This window comes from Lycium ferocissimum, chromosome 11, assembly GCF_029784015.1.
Source record: "Lycium ferocissimum isolate CSIRO_LF1 chromosome 11, AGI_CSIRO_Lferr_CH_V1, whole genome shotgun sequence".
NCBI lineage: Eukaryota > Viridiplantae > Streptophyta > Magnoliopsida > Solanales > Solanaceae > Lycium > Lycium ferocissimum.
The window spans coordinates 9,583,833-9,609,263 of record NC_081352.1 but is presented as its reverse complement, the minus strand read 5'-3'; the positions used below and the strand labels follow the sequence as shown (position 1 = coordinate 9,609,263).

The 25,431-nt window shown below is 36.3% G+C and overlaps 1 protein-coding gene across 6 annotated transcripts; it reads left to right on the top strand.

The window, feature by feature from the left end:
• The first annotated feature begins 503 nt into the window (after positions 1-503).
• LOC132036140 (inositol hexakisphosphate and diphosphoinositol-pentakisphosphate kinase VIP2-like) lies at positions 504-25,252 on the top strand. Of its 6 annotated transcripts, none has more exons than XM_059426392.1 (30): positions 504-1,056; positions 1,192-1,251; positions 2,144-2,190; positions 2,420-2,503; positions 3,265-3,328; positions 4,857-5,010; positions 5,894-5,967; positions 7,186-7,290; positions 8,290-8,382; positions 8,879-8,953; positions 9,544-9,629; positions 10,414-10,620; positions 10,702-10,801; positions 10,896-10,966; positions 12,132-12,213; positions 12,700-12,858; positions 12,954-12,996; positions 13,413-13,495; positions 13,723-13,785; positions 13,874-13,948; positions 14,660-14,776; positions 19,377-19,618; positions 19,798-19,842; positions 19,990-20,056; positions 20,378-20,449; positions 21,977-22,236; positions 22,381-22,411; positions 23,122-23,289; positions 23,984-24,058; positions 24,634-25,252. In XM_059426392.1, the coding sequence occupies exons 1-30, from the start codon at positions 988-990 to the stop codon at positions 24,895-24,897; spliced, it is 3,135 nt and encodes a 1,044-aa protein (XP_059282375.1). In that variant the 5' UTR covers positions 504-987; the 3' UTR covers positions 24,898-25,252. The 6 variants fall into 6 exon arrangements, with proteins under 6 accessions (XP_059282375.1, XP_059282374.1, XP_059282371.1 ...); XM_059426391.1 differs by having other exon boundaries at positions 505-1,038; positions 5,897-5,967; positions 22,381-22,438; XM_059426388.1 differs by having other exon boundaries at positions 505-1,038; positions 22,381-22,438.
• The last annotated feature ends 179 nt before the right edge of the window (positions 25,253-25,431 follow it).

The window sequence follows — 25,431 nt, the reverse complement described above, 5'->3', positions numbered from 1 at the left end:
AATATACGAAATTTGTGAAATCAAAAACGGTCTTTTTGCACGAATTACCTGATGATTGTCGTGTTTGTTACTGCATTTTCAGATGTGTTGAAGATTTATTTTTGAATTTTGAATTTTTACGTTATTGACTGTTGAACAATGAATGGAAGAAGAGAATCGTTTAAGGTAAGGGGATATTACAGCTAATTATGTGGAAAGGAAGTTAAAAAATATATTGAATTCGCATTTAATATCACCACGTTTAGAGGCTAAAATAAAGGAAGCTGTTCCCTTATTTACCGTATGCTCATGTATTTGCTGACAAGAAATACATCCGAAAACATACACAAATCAGCTGATTTTTAGCTACGAATTGTAATATTAAAAAGGATAGTTACAAATGGTAGGAAGCTACAATAAGATAGTCATTTGAGAAATTTTACCAATAAAAAATTCTATATCCAAATTTTGACGACAATCCTTTTGGACAGCAGAAGTGTTTGTTTGAAAGGTACGCGTGTCAATCAGGCTTTCAGTCCCACAGTTCTGTTCCCATTCTCGTGACTCCATCCATCCATGATGTACCTATTAGCTTCAGCTCTAATAAAAGTAGCAAATATCGTGATTGTTTCTCATTTCCGTTTTTAACTTCCGGGATTCTTGCATCTCTACCAACTGTTTATGGTTATATCTATATTTCCTTTACTATTCTGTTTGTATTTATTTCCCTTTTTTGTCCAGTCACTTCTATTACGTGTGCTTTTCGTACATGGAATGTATATAACTTTTCATTGTTTCCTTTTTGAGTTTAGAAAAGTGAAAAGTGAGACTGGAAAGCATTTTGGAATCCCCTCGAACAACAGTAAATTCTTTGCGGACAACTTAAATACGCGATAGGTATTATAAGTGGCAGAGTGGCCATGATCTCCTGAGATTAATTCCTCTGTCGCTCTGATTCATATAAAAAGTTAAAAACAAAAGAAAAAAGAGTGAAGGAGAGAGAGAAAGATGGAATTGGAGAAGAAGATAAGGATAGGTGTTTGTGTAATGGAAAAGAAGGTGAAATGCGGCCCCGAGGTTCTATTCCTTAATTTGTTTCTCGCCCACAACATGCACCATTAATACCACTGTAACTTTTTATTAGCATTATCAGAAACTATATATTCACGCGTAATGATATTTTTTTTCACTTTGTTGATTATCAATTTTTAGGTATTTTCCGCTCCCATGGGACAGATTCTTGATAGGTTACAGTCATTTGGCGAATTTGAGGTAATTCATTCACTATCCTGTCACCTTTTTAATTTAATTTGTTTTGTCTGTGTAAAGCAGAATATTCTGTCAGCGGGTTCGTTGAATTGACTAACATTCTCATCAAAGCATTTAGGCTATTTATTTGATCGGGACGCTTTTATTTATTTATATATATCTACCATACATATCCGTCACGTGCATGCCGGATTATTTTTCTTGGACCAAGCATGTGGAAATATTTCTGTCTAGTGGTGATAGCAGGGGCAGAGGGAGAGTGTTGGCAATGGATTCGATCGAACCAAGTAGTTTTGGTTCAAACTCAGTATTTGTCTTAAAAATTCATTGAATATGTTAGTTGTCATGTTTAGCTTTTAGAGAGTCAAACTATGTAAACTTTGACCAAATTTTTTAAAATATATATTTTCATCAAATTGACATGAGAATAGTTGCAATTAGTAGTGTTTTTTGAATAATTTTTTAATATTTTAATTTTAATGATAAAATATGAGTTGATCTAATTCAATTTTGCTTCGAAAATGAGTCAAATTGACTCTTGAGAAGCGAAACATGACAACTAATAATGGATGAAGGGAGTTATTTAGAAACCAATAACTTAAAAAAATTAGAATCTAAAACGCATAAGCTTCAAATTCTAGCTCCGCCTTTGGATGATAGTGAGATTTGAACTAAAGATCTCCACCTTGCTATGTTACCATGTTAAATTATGTGAACCATTCTTTCTAAACTTATGTTGTTAGAGAGGTAGCTATGGGACAATTTTATTTATTTATGTCTATGAAAGGAAGTATGCAAATTCTGCACTAATCAACTTGTTGTACTAATTTTGCTGGTTTTTGTTGTTTATTTGTTAGCGTTGATTCACTTTTTGATAAGATGTATGACCTTGCAGGTCGTGCATTTTGGGGACAAAGTTATTCTCGAGGATCCTATTGAGAGGTACTTATTCTAGGATCAATTCTGACTTCAATTTATAGTGTACTACTTCAATTTACATAATATTATTGTTTCATGAAACATGCATTTAATATTTTTTAAAGAACAGTTTGTCTTTGTAATCTCTTCGACCTTCGGTTTTATATATTTTGATCTTACATGTAACTGAGAGACATTCTTTTCACTATATACTCTACACAGTCTTAATTTGGTGAATATATCATGTTTGCAGCTGGCCGTTATGCGATTGTTTGATTGCCTTCCATTCCAGTGGATATCCTTTGGAGAAGGTTGAACAATATGCTGCGTTGAGAAAGTAAGTGGATGAAACCCTTTTATTATGCTTTCACGATGCGTTCAAAAGTCATACCTATGATTAAAGGTGTATACAAAATCATAAGAAATTGTTTTTTCAGACATCGAAACAACAAGCTTAGAGTTTTCTGATGTCATACGCAACTGTTAATGTCTTTTTCTCTCGGCGTGTCAACTTTGATAAAGCATATTATGCAGCGTGAAACTTTTTTGGTTGTTTGTGATTGAGTTATTCATTTACTCTGTGTGAAAAAGATTTGGGAAGATTTTTGTTTTCGGCAAGGTGCAACAGTTTGGTGGCAGATTTTTAACGTTCGTGAAAACTAGTGACTGCAAATAGAAGATGTGAATCTTGTTGCTTTTATCTTTCCAGATACAGGATTGATGTTATTTGTGCTTCCTCTTTCTCTCTCTCCCTCTCCTTCTTCCTTCTGTTCCATGACGATGCATTGTGTCTGTCCTTAGGTTTTCCTCACTGTATATCTTTTGGCGACTTTCCTTCTGAACTAGCTCTTTCTTTTGTCATGGTTGGAAATCTAGAATTACTTACAGCTACCCCATAAGTACTTGAAGTTTTGGCATCGTAATGATGATAACTACTGTCTGGGCATATAGCACTTGTATGTGCAGATCCAAAGTGTATTCCTCTCTTCTCTTAAAACTCCAGTCAAATTATTGAAAAAAAGCTGTAAACATTTCTTTTAACTCTGCCATTACTATTTTCGACATTGTTACGATGATATATATGCTCCTCTGTCTTAGGCCTTTCCTTGTGAATGAATTGGAGCCCCAACACCTTCTTCATGATCGCAGAAAAGTATATGAGGTTCGTACCTGTTAAGTTTTTGTTTTTCTTGATGTTCAGGCCCAAGGAAAAGGGGAAGCAGCCTATTTTCTTGAGGATTTAATTGGCCTTGACTAGTCCATCTCGAAGTATTTTCTAATTAAGAGTATATATCAATAAAACCCGGCACCAAATGATTGCTATGCTGGTTTTAGTTGTCTGTCTGAAGGTTAGTCACATACTTCTTAGCAATATGACGCCCTATGAAGTAATTATATTAGAGGGAAATGGGCATAGTCCTGCGTCATAACAGATTGGGTTCCTAAAGTAGAAATGAATTACAATAACTTTCTGACCAGATCGTAATTCTCTGCCGTCCACTTCTTCAGCGAGTTTTCTGGCTGAAGACTCAGAATTGTATTTGCGTAATGTGCCATTTTTAGTTGTGAACATTTCATTTTTTTTTTTTAAAGGTTCAGCAGTACAAGTACATTCGCTGCTGGCTTACATCCATAGCGCTGTTAGAAACTTAAAGTTATGTATTATGTATTTACCCCTTCATCCTCCACAACATGTTTGCCGTATAAGTTTGAATGATCTGTTCAAGATATAAGATGATCGTGCTTCGACATTATTGAGGACTAGTGTAGGGTTTGGCCAATGTCAGCATGATCACTGGTTCTGAGTAGTTATAATCTCCGTATTATTAGTAGTTGCACCATTAACTTCAGAAAGATCAGTTTTCCAATTCACTTTTGTTCTAAGAAAATATATATTTTCTTCCTGTTTCTGTAGCTGGTTTCTGATTGAAACTCCTTTTTTGGTAAGGTAAATAATTTTCTCAATAATAGGAAAATCTCCCATATACAAAGTGTACCAAAAAGTAGAAAATCTACGACTTGTGATTGGAGCTTCCTATCAAGATATGTACCAGATTTAAAACAATCCTGTAAGAATTTGTGAATATGTTGATTAATTTTTTTGATATATTCAACTGTCTAGTACAACACAACAACGCCTCAAAAATTTGGGTCGCCTATGAGATTCTTTATTATTCACTTCCTCTATTTGGACCAATTTCATTGTAACATGAAAAAAGAAAAAATCAGCACATAGTATCTGCTAGAATCTTCTGCAAAACCATGAGTGTCCCTTTGATCTTTTTCCATATAACAAGGAAGCATAGAAATGACTTACAAGAAAAAAGAAGAAAACAGAACAAGGAGATGTAGGAATGATATTTAATTGGTTAACAGGATTAGTAGGCTCTTCCAAGTAATGTCAACCCAAGCTTTCTTCCAACTTCTACTTTAAATAGTGTTATTCAAACTTCAAGTTCAATTGTAGTCAAAAAATCTTACCGGGTTCTCCACTCTAGACCTTTTGTCCAAAGAAAGAAATAGTTGCTTATCATTCATCATCCTGTTGGGAACCCCTCCCTTCTGTCAGGGGCTTATTAACGTAAAAACTAACCTTGTAGAAAATCAGTGTCTTCTTTCTTTTGCATCTCCATAAAACCAGGAAATAATTTAGACACTTTTCATTTTTGGTTTGATTTGTGGGATTTCAGCATCTTGAGATGTTTGGAATCCCGGTTCCAAGATATGCTTGCGTTAATAGAGAAGTGCCTTATCAACAACTGGATTATTTCGAGGAAGAAGATGACTATGTTGAAGTTCACGGGAATCGCTTTGCGAAACCTTTTGTGGAAAAGCCTGTTGATGGTGAGTTTTCCTGCCTTCCCATCTTTGTGAGGACTTTATAATTATGTGCTCTTGTTTTATTCGGGTACGCTAATCAATAAGATTAATGAAGTAGCAATTAATGAAAAAACAGCCAATTGGAAAGCAAGAGTCATGCTTTTAATCCTCCAAGCTACCAACAAATGAACTATATACCAAATGATCCGTCTATCAGCCAAAAAATATTAATTGTGATAAAATATGTCATCGAGGGATTTTACTTTATCATGAATCCATTGATTCTATATGACTTATTACTACTCCCCCTTTCGCACTTTATTCATACATGGAGTGGGGTGGGGGGAAATAGAATTTTCTTTTTTATTTCACAAATGGGCATGCTAGATCATATATCTATATACGGATAGATAGATCGACCGGTGATTCGCCCCTCTGTTCAATTAGTTAATATATTATTTGCATTACAACTGCAATATATGGCTTCAATAGACTGCAATAGATCAAAAGGCAAGACTCATATTCTTGTAAATAAATAACCCCCCTGATAGCCTTTACCCCAAAAAAAAAAAAAAAAAAAAAAAAAAAAACACCCTGATGGTATCAAAACAGTGGGGTATACATTTATGGCTCTTGGCTAAGTTTGGCTTTGATGAGAAGCCAAAAGCGTACCATATTAGGTTGTAACTGCTAAATGGAGTTTTAAAAATTTAGTTGGATTTGAGCTTAGACCTCAGGTTTATTACTTGTATCTTATGACTGCTATTAGAGTGCAGGTTTTTCTAACTGTTAGAATATGCTTTTGAATCCATTTAAAAGAAAAATGAATTTGCTTTTGAATCTGCTGCATTTCTGATATTATGCAAACACCATTTACACTGGCTTATTCAGTCTCTCATTGTTTGAGTAGGTGATGATCACAGAATAATGATATATTACCCTAGTTCAGCAGGCAGCGGAATGAAGGAATTGTTCCGAAAGGTACAATTTTAAAATGACATTGTTTGAGCAGAACTTTGAAATTGCTTTTGCAGACAAGTCTGATTTGGCCAGCTTCTTTTTGTGTCTGAGACTGCATGTGCTCTGCTTGTGACTTTGCCGCAAATGTTATTGTACTTAATCAACCACTCTCCTGCATGGAAACTCCTACTGGGTTTTGAGGATGATCTTAATGATCTGTGCTGGTTCAGTTAGTTGTCTTTAGCTGAGGCTTGGATGCAATTAATTTAAATCTAAAATTTTCAAGGAGAGATTTAGAATTTTACTCGAAAAGAGGTGCATTTGTCTGCTTTGCAGTTATAACCTCAATTTCATTGTACATTGCCAGGGCAATCATTCTCGAGAAGGATTTGATATGTTCCTTAAATTTTTTGTCCTACATCAATGAAGATACTCAAAAAGATGGATTTTTCATTACTTTCATTGTGATAGTCAAGAGACTTATTTCAGTTTCCTGCTTCTTGATGCATAAATTGTAATGCCATCGATTAATAATCAAATGAATAAGCAAATCTAGGAAATTCACTCGAAGAAATGCAGTAGCAAGTTCAGGAATTTAATCCGAGAAGAAAGCTAGCTAAAGAAATGTATAGAGAGAAGAGAGATTTTTATTATCACGAATGAAGATTTGTACATTGTTACAAGGTATTTATAGATCAGTCATGTGATCTACTACTCAACCAATTGATTACAATTGAAACAAACTACACCTTTCACTGTAACTAACTGTAACTAACAATATGAACTTGTAACTAACTTTTGAATATTAACTAACATCTGGAACAACTTCTAACTGCTCGAGCATCTCCAGCTGTCAAGTTCCTCTTCTTGAACTGTCAATCCTCTATCAATTGCTGCATATTATTGTAACACTTCTCCTTGGTCTTCATAGACTTCTGGCCAGTTTTTTCTAGGTATCTACTTGTGACATTCCTTTATACTGGAAAGTATAAGAGAAAAATGTGTTAAACCTGCAGCGAGCATCTCACGTCAGTTGCTTATCTATAATATCAGGATTCATATCTTTCAAAAGCATTGCGACTTTTAACAATTGAACCTTCTCTTATTAAGTCATCCATATATCTTTTCCTCCAACATAATTCATGTCTGTTTGTTGGATTTATATTTGACGATAAATTTGATAGTATGTTGTATATGCAATTTGGATCGATGTTCTTTAACTTCTTTCTTTTCTTTCAGGTTGGTAACCGCTCAAGTGAGTTCCATCCAGATGTTAGAAGAGTGAGACGTGAAGGATCCTACATATATGAGGAATTCATGCCTACAGGAGGAACAGATGTTAAGGTTTATAAGTTTATACTTTGGTATCTATGAGTGAATGAGCTTAACTGTAATTGGCAATTAAACTTGGTTTTCTTTTTCTGGTGGGTAGCATATCTCAGGTATAACATATGTCTGGCATAAAGATGTCAGTGGGCCCAGATTTTGAAAATTTTCGGTTAGATAATAGATGTGGTGAGGAGAAAGTGTACATTAAACATTGATGTAATACATGACTGGGATGATTATCAGTTAACAATACTTTATCAATACTTGAAATTGTGGCACACTTGATCCCTGTATATGTTTAATAAGCATTGTTAGCTTTTCATTAATTCTAAACGTTAAAAAAATTATTTTGAGAAGAAGACAAACATTAAACATTGTAAAAAGTTTAGAGTGAAATAAGGTTTAAAGATGTGCTAAAGTAGGAGAATAGAGTAGTGAAAAGACTAATTTTTAAGAACTTGAGTGGTACTTTTGGCTTAGATATTCTGAAGAGATTGGTGGAGCAAGGAAGTTAAGTCTTTTGGGCGCTATTAGTGGTATATTGAGTTGCATCTTTCTCTTCTCGTTTTGGAGTCATTCATTAATATCTACTTTGTATGCAAACTAAGAAGAGCGGGAGGGAGGGAAAGAGAGATATTAGTTAAATGTCAAACCAAAGAAAACTTGTGGACAGGTAAATGCAAGTCCATTAATTGCCTCCGGGAGCGTCCATCATGGAGATCGTTACTTTTCAAAATTTCCATGTTTCCTTAGACATGTTCTTGCCTATCGCTTCTTACCAACCCACACAGCCCCCAAAAAGAAAAGGTAAAAAGAGAGAAAGCCACACCTCATATATTTATAGCAGGAGCTAGCAACTTTTTCCATCTAGATCTTAGCTTCCCATTCTTTTACCTGTTGGACTCATAAGCGATCTTTATTGTAAACAATCCTTTTGCATGGTGTCTGAAATATATATAACTTTGCTCGTTTTGCGCTCATGTCCTTGATCCTTTTTTTACTAAATTTATGTAGGTGTATACTGTTGGCCCCGAATATGCACATGCAGAGGCAAGGAAATCTCCTGTTGTTGATGGAGTTGTAATGAGAAATCCTGATGGAAAAGAAGTTAGTAATCTCTTCAACTTATTTAGTAATCTCTTCAACTTATCTTTGAAGTCCGCCCTTTGTCCCTTTCCTTTTCTGTCATATCCTGAGGCATATAGTCAAAGAAGAAAGATAAGAAAAGGAAAATAATGGTGATATCATCTTTGTCTTTACTGTGTGGGTTAAATCGCTCTGTGCAATTGACTTAGGAGGCAGAATTAATTTTGATAAATTAAAAACTTACTGATGCGGGAGACCACCTCATATACAAGGCACATGAGACAAACTTATTATGTCCCATTAAAAACTCCTTCACATATAAGTAAATTTGTCAAATTAATCTTTTCCTCTGGCTTGGGGTGCGGCTCTTCCACGGAACCTGCTAATGCAGGACGCTTTGTGCACCGGGCTGCCCTTGTTTTTTTTTTTTTTTTTAAAATTTTTTATGGATCTTTTCCTCTAGCAGCTGATATGTGCTTATATTTGGCTAAACGTTCAAGGTTGCTTCATTTTGCAGGTCAGATATCCTGTTCTATTAACCCCTTCAGAGAAGCAAATGGCAAGAGAAGTTTGCATAGCTTTTAGGCAAGCAGTAAGTCACTTAAGTCTTGCAATATTTGTCTACAACTTTTGGAAATATGAAGTTCTGTTGATCTTAATTAGCATGGTGGAAGCTGTTGCAACTATTTTAGGTGTTTACCTCATCTTTTGCTTTTTATAGTATTATTTCAGTGCCTTCTCTCTCTCTCTGTTTTCCCTGCTGGTATAGTTGTGGCAGCATTATCCTCTTCAATATGCCATCTGTTTATTAGATACTTCCCAGCTTGTCTTCATGTTTATGTCGTGGATATATTCTATCTCTAAAACTTTGCTCTAGTTCTCTCTACTGTTCGTGGAACCTTTGTGGCTTGTGCAGAATCATCCAACTGCAAAAGATAGATGATGCTAGTCCCTCTCCCTCACCCCAGCGAAAAGACAATAACTTGACTGATTTCCTAGTCGCTGTTTAGATTCTTCAGAAATACGTTAGGAATACATGAATACTTGTTTCCCAGACCTCTAAGCTGAGGCATACTATGCCGACAATTTTTGTTTGATGGTGTCGTAAAGTACATTGATGACCTTGTTGCTACATGTGCCTCGGCAAAGAAAAGGATGACATTTTCTCTTCCTTTTGTTTAGGTTTGTGGCTTTGATCTATTGCGTTGTGAGGGGCGCTCTTATGTTTGTGATGTGAACGGCTGGAGCTTTGTGAAGAACTCTTACAAGTAATTTTTACAATGCTTCATGTTCTTCATCAACAAGAAAGTAAATGAGACTCCTGTCCAGTGTATTAACTGTTTTCACTTTTCAGCATTGCTCTATCAGCTTGTAATACAAAATAATAGTCTTGGAACATGTATCTTATGCCCAAATTGGCAGAAAAAGAAAATGGAGAAAGTAAAAGGGAAGCTCTTGCTTAATGGAAGGGAGAAACCAATGATTGGGAGGGGTTATATAAAGATATGCCTTTATGGGGATAACACTGCTTAAGAAAAGGTGAAAATAATCAGTTGAACTGGACTCGTCTACTTCCTCTTAAATCTGAGCCTTCAAGATAGATTAAGCCCCATAGAGATATTAATCCTGTACATTTGTAATATAACAGATTTTTAAATTTTCTTCAAGAGAAATCATAATCCCAGCAAATGAGGCTTCATCTACTTTCACATAATGAAAGTCATAGGGGCTCCTAGCACATAGAGTGCAATAATGATCAGTACTAAGTAGGATAAGTGACACCCAAAACAGGTAAAAGAAAAAAAAAATTTGAACCTAACCTATGTATTAAGAGAGTCTGTCACATCAACACGAGTTTTAAGTTAACATATTTGTTTTGACTTTTTAAATATTGATGGTCGTGTTTCCAGTATTAACTTTATCATTACTATCATCAAGTACAGTTAATACTATTAGTAACAGCAGCAGCGGTAGCACTAGTGTCATCATCTGTGTGCGCATTACTGTTTCTTGGTTCTAAACAAGAGTTATTGGTATGATGTCTGAGTACAGGTACTATGATGATGCGGCGTGTGTGTTGAGGAAGATGTTTCTAGATGCAAAAGCTCCACATCTTTCATCCACAATACCACCAACTTTACCATGGAAGGTCAATGAACCGGTTCAGCCTTCAGAGGGACTAACACGTCAAGGAAGTGGGCTTATTGGGACATTTGGACAATCAGAGGAGCTACGATGTGTAATTGCAATTATTCGGCAGTAAGAAGTACCTGTTTGCTTCATTGCCTTTGTGTCCAAAATACTTTTATTATCCTCCTTAATCATTCTCAATTTGAGCAGCGGTGATAGAACTCCAAAACAGAAAGTGAAGTTCAAGGTCACTGAGGAAAAGCTCTTAAATTTGATGTTAAAATATAATGGGGGTAAACCTAGATCTGAGGTGCTTCCTTGCTTTTTGTTATCCTATTTGCTTTTTAATTATATTCCCCATGTTTTAGAGTATCAGTATTTATTTACTATCCAATGTGCTGCAGACAAAGCTTAAGAGTGCTGTGCAACTGCAAGATCTTTTGGATGCAACCAGAGCTCTAGTACCACGTACTAGGTAAGTAAAACTTATTGTCATTTAATAGAAGCTCCATCATATTAATTTACTCATCTTTCGCTACTGCTTCTGTGTTGATCTTCATCCCCAAACAAGGCTAGTATCTGCATGTTTCACAAAATTAGCTGAGGTGACACAATAAATATAAGAGTAATTATGAAGACTATCAACCTGATAGATTTTGACTTTAAAAGATGTACAACGTTTGTGCTGAGATCAATTAAAATAAATTATTAATAAATGTTTATACTGATTATCATCCACGCTTAAAGTTTTAGAGATGATAGTCAGAGTTTAAAAAAGTAGGTTAGTATTCATTCAAACAAAAGACATTCATAGGTTAGTGATACCTTAGTATACTGTTGCACACATTTCATGATTAAATAGGAGGAGGGAGACACTGAAAGTCAAATTGATTATGTTTGCTCATGAAATCTTTACTCATTAAAGTTTTTGCTATTATACTATTTCAAAAGTTCCGTGGATAAAATCTTGAACTTATCGGAGTGTTCTTCTTTTGGCCCTACCTCACTTTGAAGGACTTTATTTCAACTCTTAGTCTGAACTTGTGCTACACATTATTGTTGATCATTGTTTAACTCATTCTTTTCAACCAATTATTGGAATATATCATGTTGTAAAGCTTCTGTTTGTTCCAGGATTGTGCATTTTTGTACTACAGGTATAATGATATACAAAGGGAACAATCTTGTTTGTGTAAATTTATTCACAGTACAGCATACTCTGGGTAATTGTTGAATTTGTTGTTTTTGGGTTCAGTCTGTATCTCATACTGATGCTAGTGCGTTGTTGCTTTCACTGTTCTGAAAACTAGAGAGGAAGTGTTCTAAATATAATTGTCATCATTCACCTTTCTTGAACTGGTCCTGTGAACCCCTGTTCCCACAAGAAGACTAAAGAAAAGGAAAGAGTAAAACAATAAATTGGTTGAGACTAATAGAGTTGCTTGCCTTGTATGTTGGAATACGCTATCTGATGCATTACACTATTAACTTGTCAAATTTTTCTAGTTCTGTCCTCATTCTATTCAGTCTCTTCCATTCTTATAAATAAAAAATGCTGTAACATGCAAAGAACTAAAAATGATTGTTATTTACTAATTGGAAAAGGCCAATCTGTATTTGTTGCTCACTCTTTTCTATAGACCTGGTAGGGGAAGTGATAGTGAAGCAGAAGATTCTGAGCATGCTGAGAAACTACGACAAGTTAAAGCAGTTCTCGAGGAGGTCGACTCTATTTTCTTGCCCTATACATTTAGCATGGCATAGTATCATTGTTAATATATGTTGTAATGCAAATTATTTTCATTTTCTTTTCTTAAAAGAATGGAAAGGAACTTCGTAATAACTTGACGATAAGGTCTAATATATTTTGCTTTTAATTCATTTTATTTTCTGAGATATCTACGTTATGTTAAAGGTCACATTCCAGATTATAAATTGTTTTGGAAGTAATTTTTTTTACTTTAATTCCTGCATGTCTTCTACTTTGCTTTTGGGCTTACATGCCATACAACAGAATAATTGATCAGTACCAAAGAATAGGGCAAACAGTAAAAGGAAGTACTATTTCAGTTATGTCTTTTCTATTGCTGTGACGTGTTCTCCAGAAAATTATAGAATAAGAATCCAAGCAGGGCTACCTTGTTCAAAATTGATATGCTATCAAGTGCTCAGTTCTTACCAATTGTTAAGATATATGTTGGTTTGCAGGGGGGACATTTTTCTGGGATCTATAGAAAAGTTCAGCTGAAGCCACTACAGTGGGTTAAAGTTCCCAAATCTAATGGTGAAGGAGAAGAAGAAAGACCTATTGAAGCTCTTATGGTTCTAAAATATGGAGGTGTTCTCACTCATGCTGGAAGAAAGCAGGTTCCTTTACGCACGAATAATTATTTAAATGTTTCCTTCTGTTATGCGGGGAATAACTTTAACTTTTCTTCTTGTTTTTTGAAATTTCTCGGCAGGCTGAAGAGCTTGGAAGATACTTTCGTAATAACATATATCCAGGTTTGGCTGGACTACTTTCACATCTCGCATTGACTTCCCAAATTTTTGCTCTGAAGTCGTGTAATGTCATCGTTTTGATAATGTTTTCTGACATGAGATTTGGAAAGTTTCAGATAAAATACATCCTACTTAAACCCCTTATTAAAAAATAAAAACTTCACTATAAGAACTTGAAGAGCATCAGCAAACTATAAATTATACTTCCCTTGTTATTTTTTGAAAATGCTGTGTCGAAGCTATTCAGGTGCAGATGATTAACGATTTTTGACAGAGAACCATTTTTTTTTTTTTAACTTTTTGGTTAGTCGGATAACTTGTGTTTTGTGTGCGTGTGTTTTTCTTTTTTTTTTTTTTGGGTGGGAAGGGGTGAGAGGAATGATCATTGCATTTACTAGTCCCTCCGCTTTGAACCACAGGTGAAGGTACAGGCCTACTTCGCCTCCATAGTACATATCGTCATGACTTAAAGATATACAGCTCAGATGAGGGTCGTGTGCAGGTTTGCTTCTTTTCTCTTCTTCATAGTTAATAAATATTTAATATTGTTAAGTGTTGACTGTTTTCCTCTTTGTTCTCCTATTCTTTGTCCATGTAACTCTTTGGTATGTCAACTTATCTCATACGAGTTCTCTATGTTTTATTCAACTCGTATATTGGCCAAAACTTATATCTCAATCTATTTTGTTTCCATTAATCCTTGAGTTTGCGTTGTACATAAATTGGTAGATGTCTGCCGCTGCCTTTGCCAAAGGTCTACTTGACTTGGAAGGACAATTGACACCTATCCTGGTCTGTATCCATTTTTCAAAGCTTTGCTTCTTGTATTGAATTCGCAATTGAGATTAAATGAACTATATCTTTGCTTCTTCACTTGTAGGTATCACTGGTTAGCAAGGACTCATCTATGCTGGATGGACTTGCCAATGCCAGTGTGGAGATAAAAGAAGCTAAGGTTGTTCTCTTCTTTGCATTGTACTATAAGTTTGTTAGTTATATTTGAAGATATTTATCTAGTTCATCCATAGTTCTTGTAGTGTTCGAGGATACGTCTATTCTGATGTGGATTTTACTAGTGAGGAGTTCAAATGATCTAACCAGTAACCACAGGCTCCAGTGAAAGCTTAAATTAGTGATCACTTGAGCTCAACTTTTTTGACAATCTTTTACATGCTATGATCATATTCAAATAAAGCTGGCTACTGAGTTTTCCCTTTCCTATGATAACATGAAATTGTTGTCAAAGAGTGTGATCATATTCTACTTAAGTTAGCTGTGTAATTGACCTTACCACCTATATTCTACGAAAAATAAGTCGTAAGGTCAAGTACACAGCTGACTTTGTGTAAATGGAAGATTACATTGAAACCCAGCGTCTGTGCTGCAAATATTTTCTTTAGCCTATTGTAATCGTGATGCATTTGAAGACTATGAGAACCTTTGAAATTTGATGGTCTAATACCAGAAATAAGGTACATTGACGGAGTTTTTTATCGAATGTCCGCGCCTCCTTTTAGCTTTTGGAAATTACTCGATAGTTTAATGCAAGTCATAGATAGCGGTAAATCTTCCAGCATATTGCTCCCAATGTCAGTATCTTTAGGACTTAGAATTCTTACAAGTTTTCTGGTGGTTATGATAACCTTTGCCCTTGTTCTATTTCCAGGAGAGGTTGAATGAAATAATTACTTCTGGATCAAAGACTAGTGGATCATCGGAGAAGCCTTGGATGGTTGATGGAGCTGGACTCCCATCTAATACATCTGAACTTCTGCCTAAGTTGGTAAGCCGTAATTTGAATATTGTTGATTTGGCATTAATGATTAAGATTGAGATGTTGATTTGATATTGATGATTAAGATTGATAGCTTTATTTTAGGAATATATTGTATTGATGTAAATGATTAGGAATAGATTATGTAATATTGTCTTTCCTTATTTAGTCTTAGAACTCATGTATAAGTACCCATTCTTATGGATTGTATATTTATTCAGAAATACAAGAAGCCCTTTCTTCTTGCTAAAAATCTACATGGTATCAGAGCCATTGTTGCCTTTTTGAGGTGAGTTTTCTCCCTCGCAGCACTAGGGTTCCGTGTTTTATCAAAGAGGTCGAGTTTTTCTCTCTCTTTGTGGCTGTCCGCACAAAAATCTGGATTATTTTTCTTTGTTGGGGTCTTGGAACATTCTGAGCCTATCTCTATCGGTTTTGATTTTTTTAGATCACCGAATTAGGATTCGGCGTGGCGACCAACTTTCCGGCGATTTTTTTTTGGAATTTTTTTTTTCCAGTTCTCGGGTCGTAGGCCTATTCTAACCCTTTCCATCCGGATAATATGGGTGACACTATTTTACGGAGAGACTTTGTCTCGGGATGAAGTTCAACATCTTCGCCGTCTTCGAACAAACTTGACTCTTCTAGTGTTGCTAGCCCCAATTATGTGCGGTCGGTATTGCTTTTAATGCTCGGCTTAATTGTTGGATTATTGATTACGGTGCGAATAGACACGTGACAGACTCTTAAAGGCCTTCAAAATTACTCTCCTAGTCCCAAAGGGGATTATGTCAGAATAGCCAATGGCTCCCTAACCCCTGTCTCTGGAACAGGTTCAGTCTTTTGTACTCCTGATATTACCTTATCATCCATTCTTCATGTGCCTGATTTTCCTATTAACCTATTATCTGTTAGCGCTATCACCAAAGAACTAAGCGCAGTGTCGGATTCTTTCACGGATTATTGTGTTTTTGAAGACCTTCATACGGGGAAGAAGATTGGCGGTGGTAGATTGCATGATGGCTTATATTTGATCGATGGAACTCGAGACTCTGGTCAGGCCTTTTTTGTAGGAAATAAGGATGTCAACCGAGAAATAATACAGTGGCATAGACGGTTGGGACACCCATCTTTTTTTGCTTTAAAAAAGTTATACCTGGTTTATTTTCTAGAACTGAGTTTGAATCTTTGTCTTGTGATGCATGTGAATATGCCAAGCACACTAAAAACTCTTATCCTACGAGTGACAATAAAAGCACAATTCCCTTTTCGACTATTCATTCGATGTACGGGTCCTACTCAAACACTTTCTTTGTCTAGTAGTCGATGGTTTGTTACTTTTATCGATTGTTGCACTAGAATGACATGGGTATATCTGTTAAAAGCCAAAAGTGAAGTTTTCTCCTGTTTTAAGTCATTTCATAAGATGATTTGTACTCGGTTGAGGCTAAGATAAAGATATTTCGAACGACAATGGCGAGAATACATGGATAAAACTTTTGGAGCTTACTTGAGTCTTTTGGGATAATCCATCAAACTAGTTGTCCTTATACTAGTGCACAAAATGGGGTTCTTTGAAAAAAAAAATAGGCATTTGTTAGAAGTAGCAAGATCCCTTTTGTTTACCATGAATCTGCCGAAGCCTTACTAGGGGATGCCATTCTAGTACCGCCTACCTCATCAATAGAATGCCACTTAAAACTCTTAATTTTCGGAGTCCTTTAGAAGCTTTAAAGGGTAAAAATGACTATACTGTTCCTCCAAAGATATTTGGGTGTGTTTGCTTTGTTCACGCTAGGAACTCTGGGAAACTTGAACCTAGAGCTCTTAAATGTGTCTTTATTGGGTATTCTCCAACACAAAAAGGGTACAAATGTTATCACCCTCCTTCTAGGAGATTCTTTGTCAGTATGGATGTTACCTTTCGGGAATCTGAGCCCTATTTCAGTACTACACCATCACCTCTTCAGGGGGAGAATTATAAGGAAGAAGAGATGGTTTTTCCTAGTTCTATTGTTGAAACTACTGCCAAAAGGGAAAGTGAAGTTGGAGAAAGAATTCAGGGGGAGACTACTGAAACTACTGCCATAAGAGAAAGTGAAATTGGAGAAAGAATTCAGGGGGAGACTGTTGGGCGTTTGGATAGGCTTTGTTTGATAACTTACTCGAGGAGAAATAGAGCGAAGAAGAAGCCATCGTACCACCAGACTTGGCGGGCTTGGAAGATGGAGGAGGGAAAGCCTTCTTAGAGCCATTGATGGCGGTGAGTTATCACGGGGAGGCTATCTACTCCGCAAGAGAAAGTGAAATTGGAGAAAGAATTCGAGGGGAGACTATTGCGTTTGGATAGGCTGATTTGATAACTTACTCAAGGAGAAATAGAGTCGGATCTTGCACTAAACACCTTCTTTATGAGTTATCTAACTTCCTAATGAGTTAGATTTGCCTATTGCTCAATTCTTTAACACCCTTTATCTAACTTTGTTTCCTATAATTCTTTATCGCCCTCCTATAGAGCCTTTGCCTTGTCTATTTCTTCTGTGTCTATTCCCCAGAATTGGAGGGAAGCTTTTGCAGATTCTAAGTGGAAGCAAGCTATGATGGAAGAAATGAAGGCCTTATCAAAGAATGAGACTTGGGAACTTGTCGCATCACCACCAGACAAGAAGTTGGTTGGTTGCAAATGGGTCTTCACCGTAAAACATAAAGGCTGATGGTTCCGTTGAAAGGTTCAAAGCAAGATTGGTGGCTAAAGGATTCACTCGACTTATGGAGTGGATTATCAAGAGACATTTGCTCCTGTTGCAAAAATGAATACTATTAGAATTCTTCTATCTTGTGCAGCTAATCTTGACTGGGACTTGCAACAGTTTGATGTGAAGAATGCATTTCTTCATGGAGACTTAGAAGAAGAGGTGTACATGGAGATTCCTCCTGGTTTTGGTACTGAACAAAGTCAAGGAAAGGTATGCAGACTGAAGAAAGCCTTGTACGGATTGAAGCAATCTCCTAGAGCTTGGTTTGACAGATTCTATAAAGCAATGATCTCCTTTGGTTACCAACAAAGCAATGCGGATCACACCCTCTTTATAAGACATTTAAAGGGTAAACTCACTCTTCTCATAGTTTATGTTGATGACATAGTAATGACAGGAGATGACAAAGAGGAGATGACCCGATTGAAGAAGTTGTTGGCACAGGAATTTGAGATCAAGGATCTAGGAAAATTGCAGTACTTCTTGGGAATTGAAGTTGCTAGATCAAAAAGAGGAATCTTTATTTCTCAAAGAAAGTATATTCTGGATCTCTTGAAAGAAACAATTATGACGGGTTGCAAACCAGCGAATCACCCATTGAAAGCAATCACAAACTACAAAGCGGAGTTGGAAAGTCAGTTGATAAAGAGAGATATCAGAGGCTGGTTGGAAGACTCATTTATCTCTCTCACACTAGACCAGATATAGCCTTTCAGTCAGCCTAGTGAGTCAGTTTATGCGTGATCCTCGAGATCCTCATATGCAAGCTGTCTTTCACATTTTGCGGTATCTGAAGTCTGCTCCAGGAAAAGGTCTACTTTACTCCAGACATGGTCACCTCCAAATAGAAGCCTTTACCGATGCAGATTGGGCTGGATCTTTAGATGACAGAAGGTCTACATCCGGTTACTGTACACTCGTAGGAGGAAACTTGGTCACTTGGAGAAGCGAAGCAAAGTGTAGTTGCTAGATCAAGTGCGGAGCGAATATAGAGCTATGGCCCGGGGTGTTTGCGAACTTTTGTGGTTACAAAAGTTACTAGAAGAATTGAGATTGTACTGAAAAAAAGGAAACTTTCCTTGTATTGTGACAACAAAGGCTGCACTTGATCGGTATAGCTCGAAATCCGATCCGAGCGTGATCGAACAAAGCACGTTGAAATTGATCGACACTTCATCAAAGAAAAAGTCACGGGTGGTGTCTTGAGTTTATTCCACGTGTCATCGGAAAAACAACTAGGCGATGTGTTTACTAAAGGCCTCGACAAACGGACTTTTCATACCTTTGGTTTGCAAGTTGGGCATGTGCGACATCTTTGCACCAACTTGAGGGGAGTGTTGATTTGGCATTAATGATTAAGATTGAGATGTTGATTTGATATTGATGATTAAGATTGATAGCTTTATTTTAGGAATATATTGTATTGATGTAAATGATTAGGAATAGATTATGTAATATTGTCTTTCCTTATTTAGTCTTAGAACTCATGTATAAGTACCCATTCTTATGGATTGTGTATTTATTCAGAAATACAAGAAGCCCTTTCTTCTTGCTAAAAATCTACAAATATCTTGATGGATCAATCTTCTGGACAAAATCAACCTCAAGCATTTGCAGCATGTTGTTTATTCTCATTGTTGCAATTTCATCCCTTTTATGCCCCCGCTTTACTTCCTTTCCTTCTCTGTGATATGGTTTATTTTCAATGCCCCCATTTCTACCCAATTAATTTGCAAGCTTTTGGATTGGGTTGTATGGTGTATTCTTTCTTTCGTTTTTTTCTTGTTTCTTCTTTCTTTTTGGTTGCTTCCGTCTTTCTATATTTCACTATCTCCAATCTGTCTTGCAATCAGGTAGAATTGACTAAGAAGGTGACAGAACAAGTGAAGCTTCTCGCTAAGCATGAAGATGATGAACTTGCACAGACAAGTTCCTATGATGTGATTCCCCCTTATGATCAAGCTAAAGCACTTGGTAAAACAAATATAGATGTTGATCGAATTGCTGCAGGTTTACCTTGTGGCAGTGAGGGATTTCTACTCATGTATGTACGTTGGAGAAAGCTTGAGAGAGATTTATATAATGAACGCAAAGAGTAAGCTGTTTCTAGCTGAGTATAACTTCTTTTATAATTGAATATATTATAGCTGCTCAGACCTGTCTAAGGATACAGATAGTTTGCGATTGTGCTCTGTTGAATCTGTGCTGCTGATTTTTGGATTAAAGTGGTGTTTTTATTGCTTAGATTCTCCCTAACACATTGTTCAATTACAGTCGTTATGATATCACCCAAATTCCAGATGTTTATGACTCTTGCAAGTAAGTCAACTCTCTGACATACCTTATCACTTTCCTAATGCAAAATCCTTGAACGATTTTCTTCATTAAAATTCCACTGAAAAAGCGTAAGTTACATAGGGTGTCTGTTTTAGTATTTTCTGATTGTACTTCTGAATTCTTTCACAGGTATGATCGTGTGCACAATTCACATCTAAATTTAGAGGATTTGGATGAACTCTTTGAAGTTGCACAGGTACAAACAAGAAATAACTACTAACGCTAGTAGCTTTTCTTGAAAGGAACAGCTCGCTTCTTCTCCTCCAAACACCCCCGCTTCCAAAAAAAAAAAAAAACCAGGAAAAAAAAGAGCAAAAAATACCGTTTGGAGCTCCTTCAATAGTGACAAATAACCGTAATGGTGATGTTGATTTAGTGACATATCTTTAGGCTACTAGTTTCCTGTATCTATTCATCTGAAAATTCTATCTCATCGTACAATGAAGGTTATGCAGTGTTGACTTAAGAGTAAGCATGTCTGACTTCTACAAAATTTGACTCTGCTTTTGTATTTCAGCTTCTTGCAGATGGTGTTATTCCTAATGAGTATGGGATCAATCCAAAGCAGAAGCTGAAGATTGGATCAAAGGTAAACTTCTTCAGAGCTAGTTGCATTTTTCACTTTTTTCCTCTGTGAGCTAGAATTATTTATACGTACTTCTTGTCTACCTAATGTTTGAGAAAAGGGGCAGGAGCAACTGTATGTCGTGTAGTATTTCTACAAACTGTCAGCGATAACCAAAACTATTTAGTCTTAAGAGTGAAAGAACAAGTGGATGGTATTCAAAAGACAAAGCTTATAGAGTTACCTTCTGCGTCTATTAGGGTATACCTAGACGGAATCCTATGCCTCTAGTCAAATAATAGTGTTCGGTACAACCTAGAACATCTGGTTCATCAGTTAAAAGAGTGTTGAGGTTTACCACTGATCTGGTGCAAGGAAGGCAGGCAAGTACGTGTGGATGCCTTTTTTGCATGCTGTTCTAATTATGCTAAAACTTAACATAGTGTAGCCCCTCCCCAGTCTTCATGGGACTATCAACATGTGGTCAAGGAAGAGAACTGTTGAAAGTTAAGTGTCAAGTGTGTTAGAATGTTAAAGTAAGAATATTAGAGGAGTTAGTTATTGAGTTTGATATAGTCCCAATTGCACAAATATTATGCTTAATGTATTTGACACCATTAAATAGGCGTCTCTTTTATTATTTAGACTAACAAGTAATCTTCTCATATTTTTCACATGATATCGGAGCCTCTGTGATCTTCTATGATCTTGTAGAGACTAGAGATTTAAGTAGCTTCCATTTGCCAACTGGATGTCTTATGCCGCCTGTCCTGTTATTGTTTTGGTCTTTTCTCCCCCTCTTTTGAGCGTCTATTCTAGCGGCAATATTCTTATTTCTGGTGACTGTTCCTCATGGGTCACATGAAAGCTACTGCAGGAGCGTCTGTATACTGGTGTATATTGGCCATTGCGTTGCATACCATTCTTACTTGATTGCATTCCGTTTACTTGACTTTTATATGGGTTCTGTCAACAGCACGTCTCTTCCTTGTGGATGTTCCGATAGAGCTGCATTACTTTCCAGTCATTGTTCCATCGACATCACTTCCCGGCGAGATTCGGACAACCAAGGTTTTCCATGAGATTCCAAATTATCAAAAAATTCAGGCAACAATTTTTGTTGCTCTTAAAATAAGCAAGCTCAAGTTTGTCTCCCACTTTGGGTTTGAGGGGGCATCTATAAGTGAAGTGTTGGTGTGCTAAGGGTAATAGAGTTAGATAATTAGACGAGTTAAGTTAGTTAAGTTAGATAATACCATGGTGAGATATCATTTGTGTTTGACCTCTATAAATAGGTGTCTCTTGTATTCATTTGAATATCAATTCATCTTCTCTCATATTTCTCCACTGCTACTGCCGAAATGTGCTTAAGGAAAGAAACAGTGTTGCAGGTTGTTTTCTCAATGGATCACTAAATATGGTCTTGGCTCTTCATGGTTTAGGAGTTCCTTTCAATTACATTTAAATCATATATCAGGAGGATCTTTGCTTTATTGTAGATGAAAGCTTCATAGAGACTTGAATACATCATCTAAGATTATGACATTTCAGATTGCTCGCCGGTTGTTGGGTAAACTTTTGATTGATCTACGGAATACTCGGGAAGAAGCTCTAAGTGTTGCTGACTTGAAGTTTAGTCAAGACCACGATTCAGCAGCGAATAAGACGGGGAATGAAGATACAGAGTATCATCCCAAGCCTAACAATAGGAGCGATCAAGACCTTAAGAAAAAAGGTAGCTTCACCAGTGAAAAATCAACGGACCAGGTTGATGATGAGGACAAAGAGACCAAGTACCGGCTAGATCCAAAGTATATGGTCTTTTTCATTAATAAATAAAGCAGTTTGCTGAATCTGTATTCATCTTGTGGTTATTTATACATGCCTCCATAAATCAAGGAAAATCTGCTAAACTTCTACATTATTCGTGATGTTTTCTGATTTTCTTTTGTCAGGTATGCAAATGTGAGGACACCAGAAAGACATGTGCGGACACGCCTTTACTTTACATCAGTGAGTGAAAACCTGCGATTGAGATTTGTAATTATTTCTACTGTATTGTGCAGCCAGCTGCTGCCGGTGCTTTTCTTCCATTCTTTCTCCTAACCCCTAACCCTACATCCTTATTTTTCTAGCTATAATTGGCAAAACATAAAAGCAGAAAAGTATAACAAATAGAAGTATGTCAGTCTATAAACATGAATAATGGTGGTGATACACTGATATTCTACAAAAATAGTGGGGAGCTAAGTTCAGATAAACTACTTTGAGATCAAAGATAAATGGTTTTGACCTGATTCTGACTGTAAAGTCTGATAAAAACACTTGCTGCTGAACTAGCAGGGAGAAAAGCTCATGTCAACTTCTATGTGATCAAACATGAATGGTCTTCACTCTTCACCTGAGTATCGGTACTGCCAACTACAGTGCCTTCAAAACTTTTTCTGCTTTTTCTTCAACTGGCTTTATGTTATATTACAAACTCCCATAGCTTTGTACTTCCTTCCTTAAATTATAGGTTCTGCTAGTTTTCTTTGATTAAAATTATTGTTTAATTCTTATAGTGCTATTGCATATTTGGTTTTTGCTTGTCTTGTTTTGTCTTGTCTTGTCTGTTTTAGCATTACCATTAATTTTAATTCGTATCTCATCTTCCCTTGTCTTACTTTCTAGTTTTACAATTGTTTGACTGTCAGGAGTCACATATACATTCCTTGATGAATGTTCTTCGTTACTGCAACCTGGATGAGTCTCTTCATGGAGAGGACGGCCTTGTGTGTGACAATGCTTTAGATCGCTTGTTCAGAACCAAGGAGCTTGACTACATGAGTCATATTGTATTGAGGATGTTTGAGAACACAGAGGTTGGTACATCTTAGTGATCCTTAGCTGAAGCACAAATAAAAACAAAAAAGAAACAGTATGACTAGTTACTGAAGCGTATCACTATCTTTTGTACTTAGATTTAATTTGGAAGTTTAAAATCTGCTTTACTTGGTGTTTGGAGAAGGTGGTGATGGTGCATGGTTGCCTCTTCTTCCTGTTCTTTCTGTTTCACAAATAAGAAGTGTTATTTTGAATGTGAGGTGTATAAGAACTGAGGATAATGTTTAACTTTTTCATTTATATACGATAAGATAAAGGTGTTCTTTCCAAACCTTTTCCGGCATATCAGTGAACCATTACCAAAAAACTTTTAAAACCTTCTTAATAAGACCCTCCTGCTTCCTCCGTTGGTATAAAGTCAGGTATGGTTCTTGATTGTTATGGACTTAGTATATGGATCAATGGAAAAATATAATACAGCCAAGAGCAAAGATGAATTATTTTGAGAACTTAGAATAGATTATAAGTATATTCCAGCAGATTTTACATCTTCCAATGTTCCCATTCAAACTCTTTGTTCAAAAGGAAACTTGTTTAGGTGGAAATACTTTATTGGCTTCTTGAAGTAAATGCACAAAGTAGTAATCAAGATTTGTTTTTTCTTATGTTGGCAATGAGAAACTCCTGTGGGAAATGTCTACCGGATTCATTTACTATCTTTACTCGATGCAGCTGGCTTTGGAAGACCCAAAAAGGTTCCGCATAGAGATATCTTTCAGCCGTGGAGCAGATCTATCATCATTAGAGGTATTTCGCATCCCTTTCAAGAAGTGTAACTAACAAGATATCTCAACATAATTCTCTGACGGTTGTGTCCACCCTCTTTAAATCCCTAGAGTTACTTTTGCCTACGGTCACATAATATATCAACTATAAGAGTGTAAAGTCACATTATGTCACACTAAAGTAACTGAACGTTAGCCACTATAATTGTAAAGTCACTTAATTTACCCACAATAACGACAAAACCTACACATCAAGGCAAGTTTACGGATATAGTAGGTAAAGTATTGTGACTTAACTGTTATAGTGGGTAAACACTTGAGTTTTAATGTGAAGAAAATAGTTTTGTGCTGTCATAGTGGATAAACTTCTGTTACATTATGTGTCAAAAATAAGTTTTGTGACTTTGTTGTTATTGTGGGCAAGTTTAGCGACTGCACGTGAAATTAACCTGTGTTCGTTAAAGGTCTAATTTCTGAATAGTGCTGGTAGTAGAAGCACACGAATGGATCATTGCCACATTCATTATTTTGCACAAAACTCAGAAAATGCAGGAATTCCAGTCGATTGATTTACTTTCTTTCCATGCTAACTTGCAGAAAAATGATAAGGAAGCCACTTCATGGCATCAGGAGCACACACTGCCAGTTATGGGTCCTGAAAGGCTTCAAGAACTGGGATCATACCTTACATGGGATAATATGGAAAAGATGATTCATCCATTCGCTATGCCGGCTGAAGATTTCCCCCCACCATCAATCCCTCAAGGATTCTCGGGCTACTTTTCAAAAAGTGCAGCGGTTCTAGAGCGGCTTGCAAACTTATGGCCCTTTCACAAGTATGGGAACACTAATGCAAAGTAGTGCTTTCTGCCACCTAGTTTTTCCCTTTTCAGTGGTGGTTTGAGATTGTCTCCTCAAAGATACTTGCAACATCTATTGAGGAATCAGTAGTAGCTGGAGAGTTCTGGATATCGTTCTTGAAAATGTCTTTTTGTTTTCCTTGTTATCATCATTCATTCATGTAAATAACGGAAAATTTTGCAATGACCTTTACTAGCCAGCCACAGCTCACAGTATTAAATGCTTAGTGAATCAACCTAAAACTGCTATACTCGAGATTCTTAGCATAGTCTCGGTATCTTGCCTCTTGCGTAGATATGACTTGTGTTTGTGCTGATGTTCTGTGTTATATGAACACTGCAAGCTGTTGAAGCATAAGATTGATCTGTGTCGAGATCAGAATTGCACTGGTGATATTTGCACCTAATAAGCTTTTGGTGCGCTAGATTATATATTGTAGTTATCTCATTATGCGCTTGTTTAGCCTAAAATTGGTTTATTAGGAAAACAAGTTGAATTTGTTTGAAAGAGGTCTTTAACAACACAATTAATTCA

What these genes read in the sequence shown, in the direction of transcription:
- LOC132036140 (XM_059426386.1), top strand. Translation starts at nt 988, where the DNA reads ATGGAATTGGAGAAGAAGATAAGGATAGGTGTTTGTGTAATGGAAAAG. An exon ending in ATCGCAGAAAAGTATATGAG is followed by an intron (nt 3,329 to 4,856) that starts GTTCGTACCTGT and finishes GTGGGATTTCAG; the next exon opens with CATCTTGAGATGTTTGGAAT. An exon ending in CAGGAGGAACAGATGTTAAG is followed by an intron (nt 7,291 to 8,289) that starts GTTTATAAGTTT and finishes AAATTTATGTAG; the next exon opens with GTGTATACTGTTGGCCCCGA.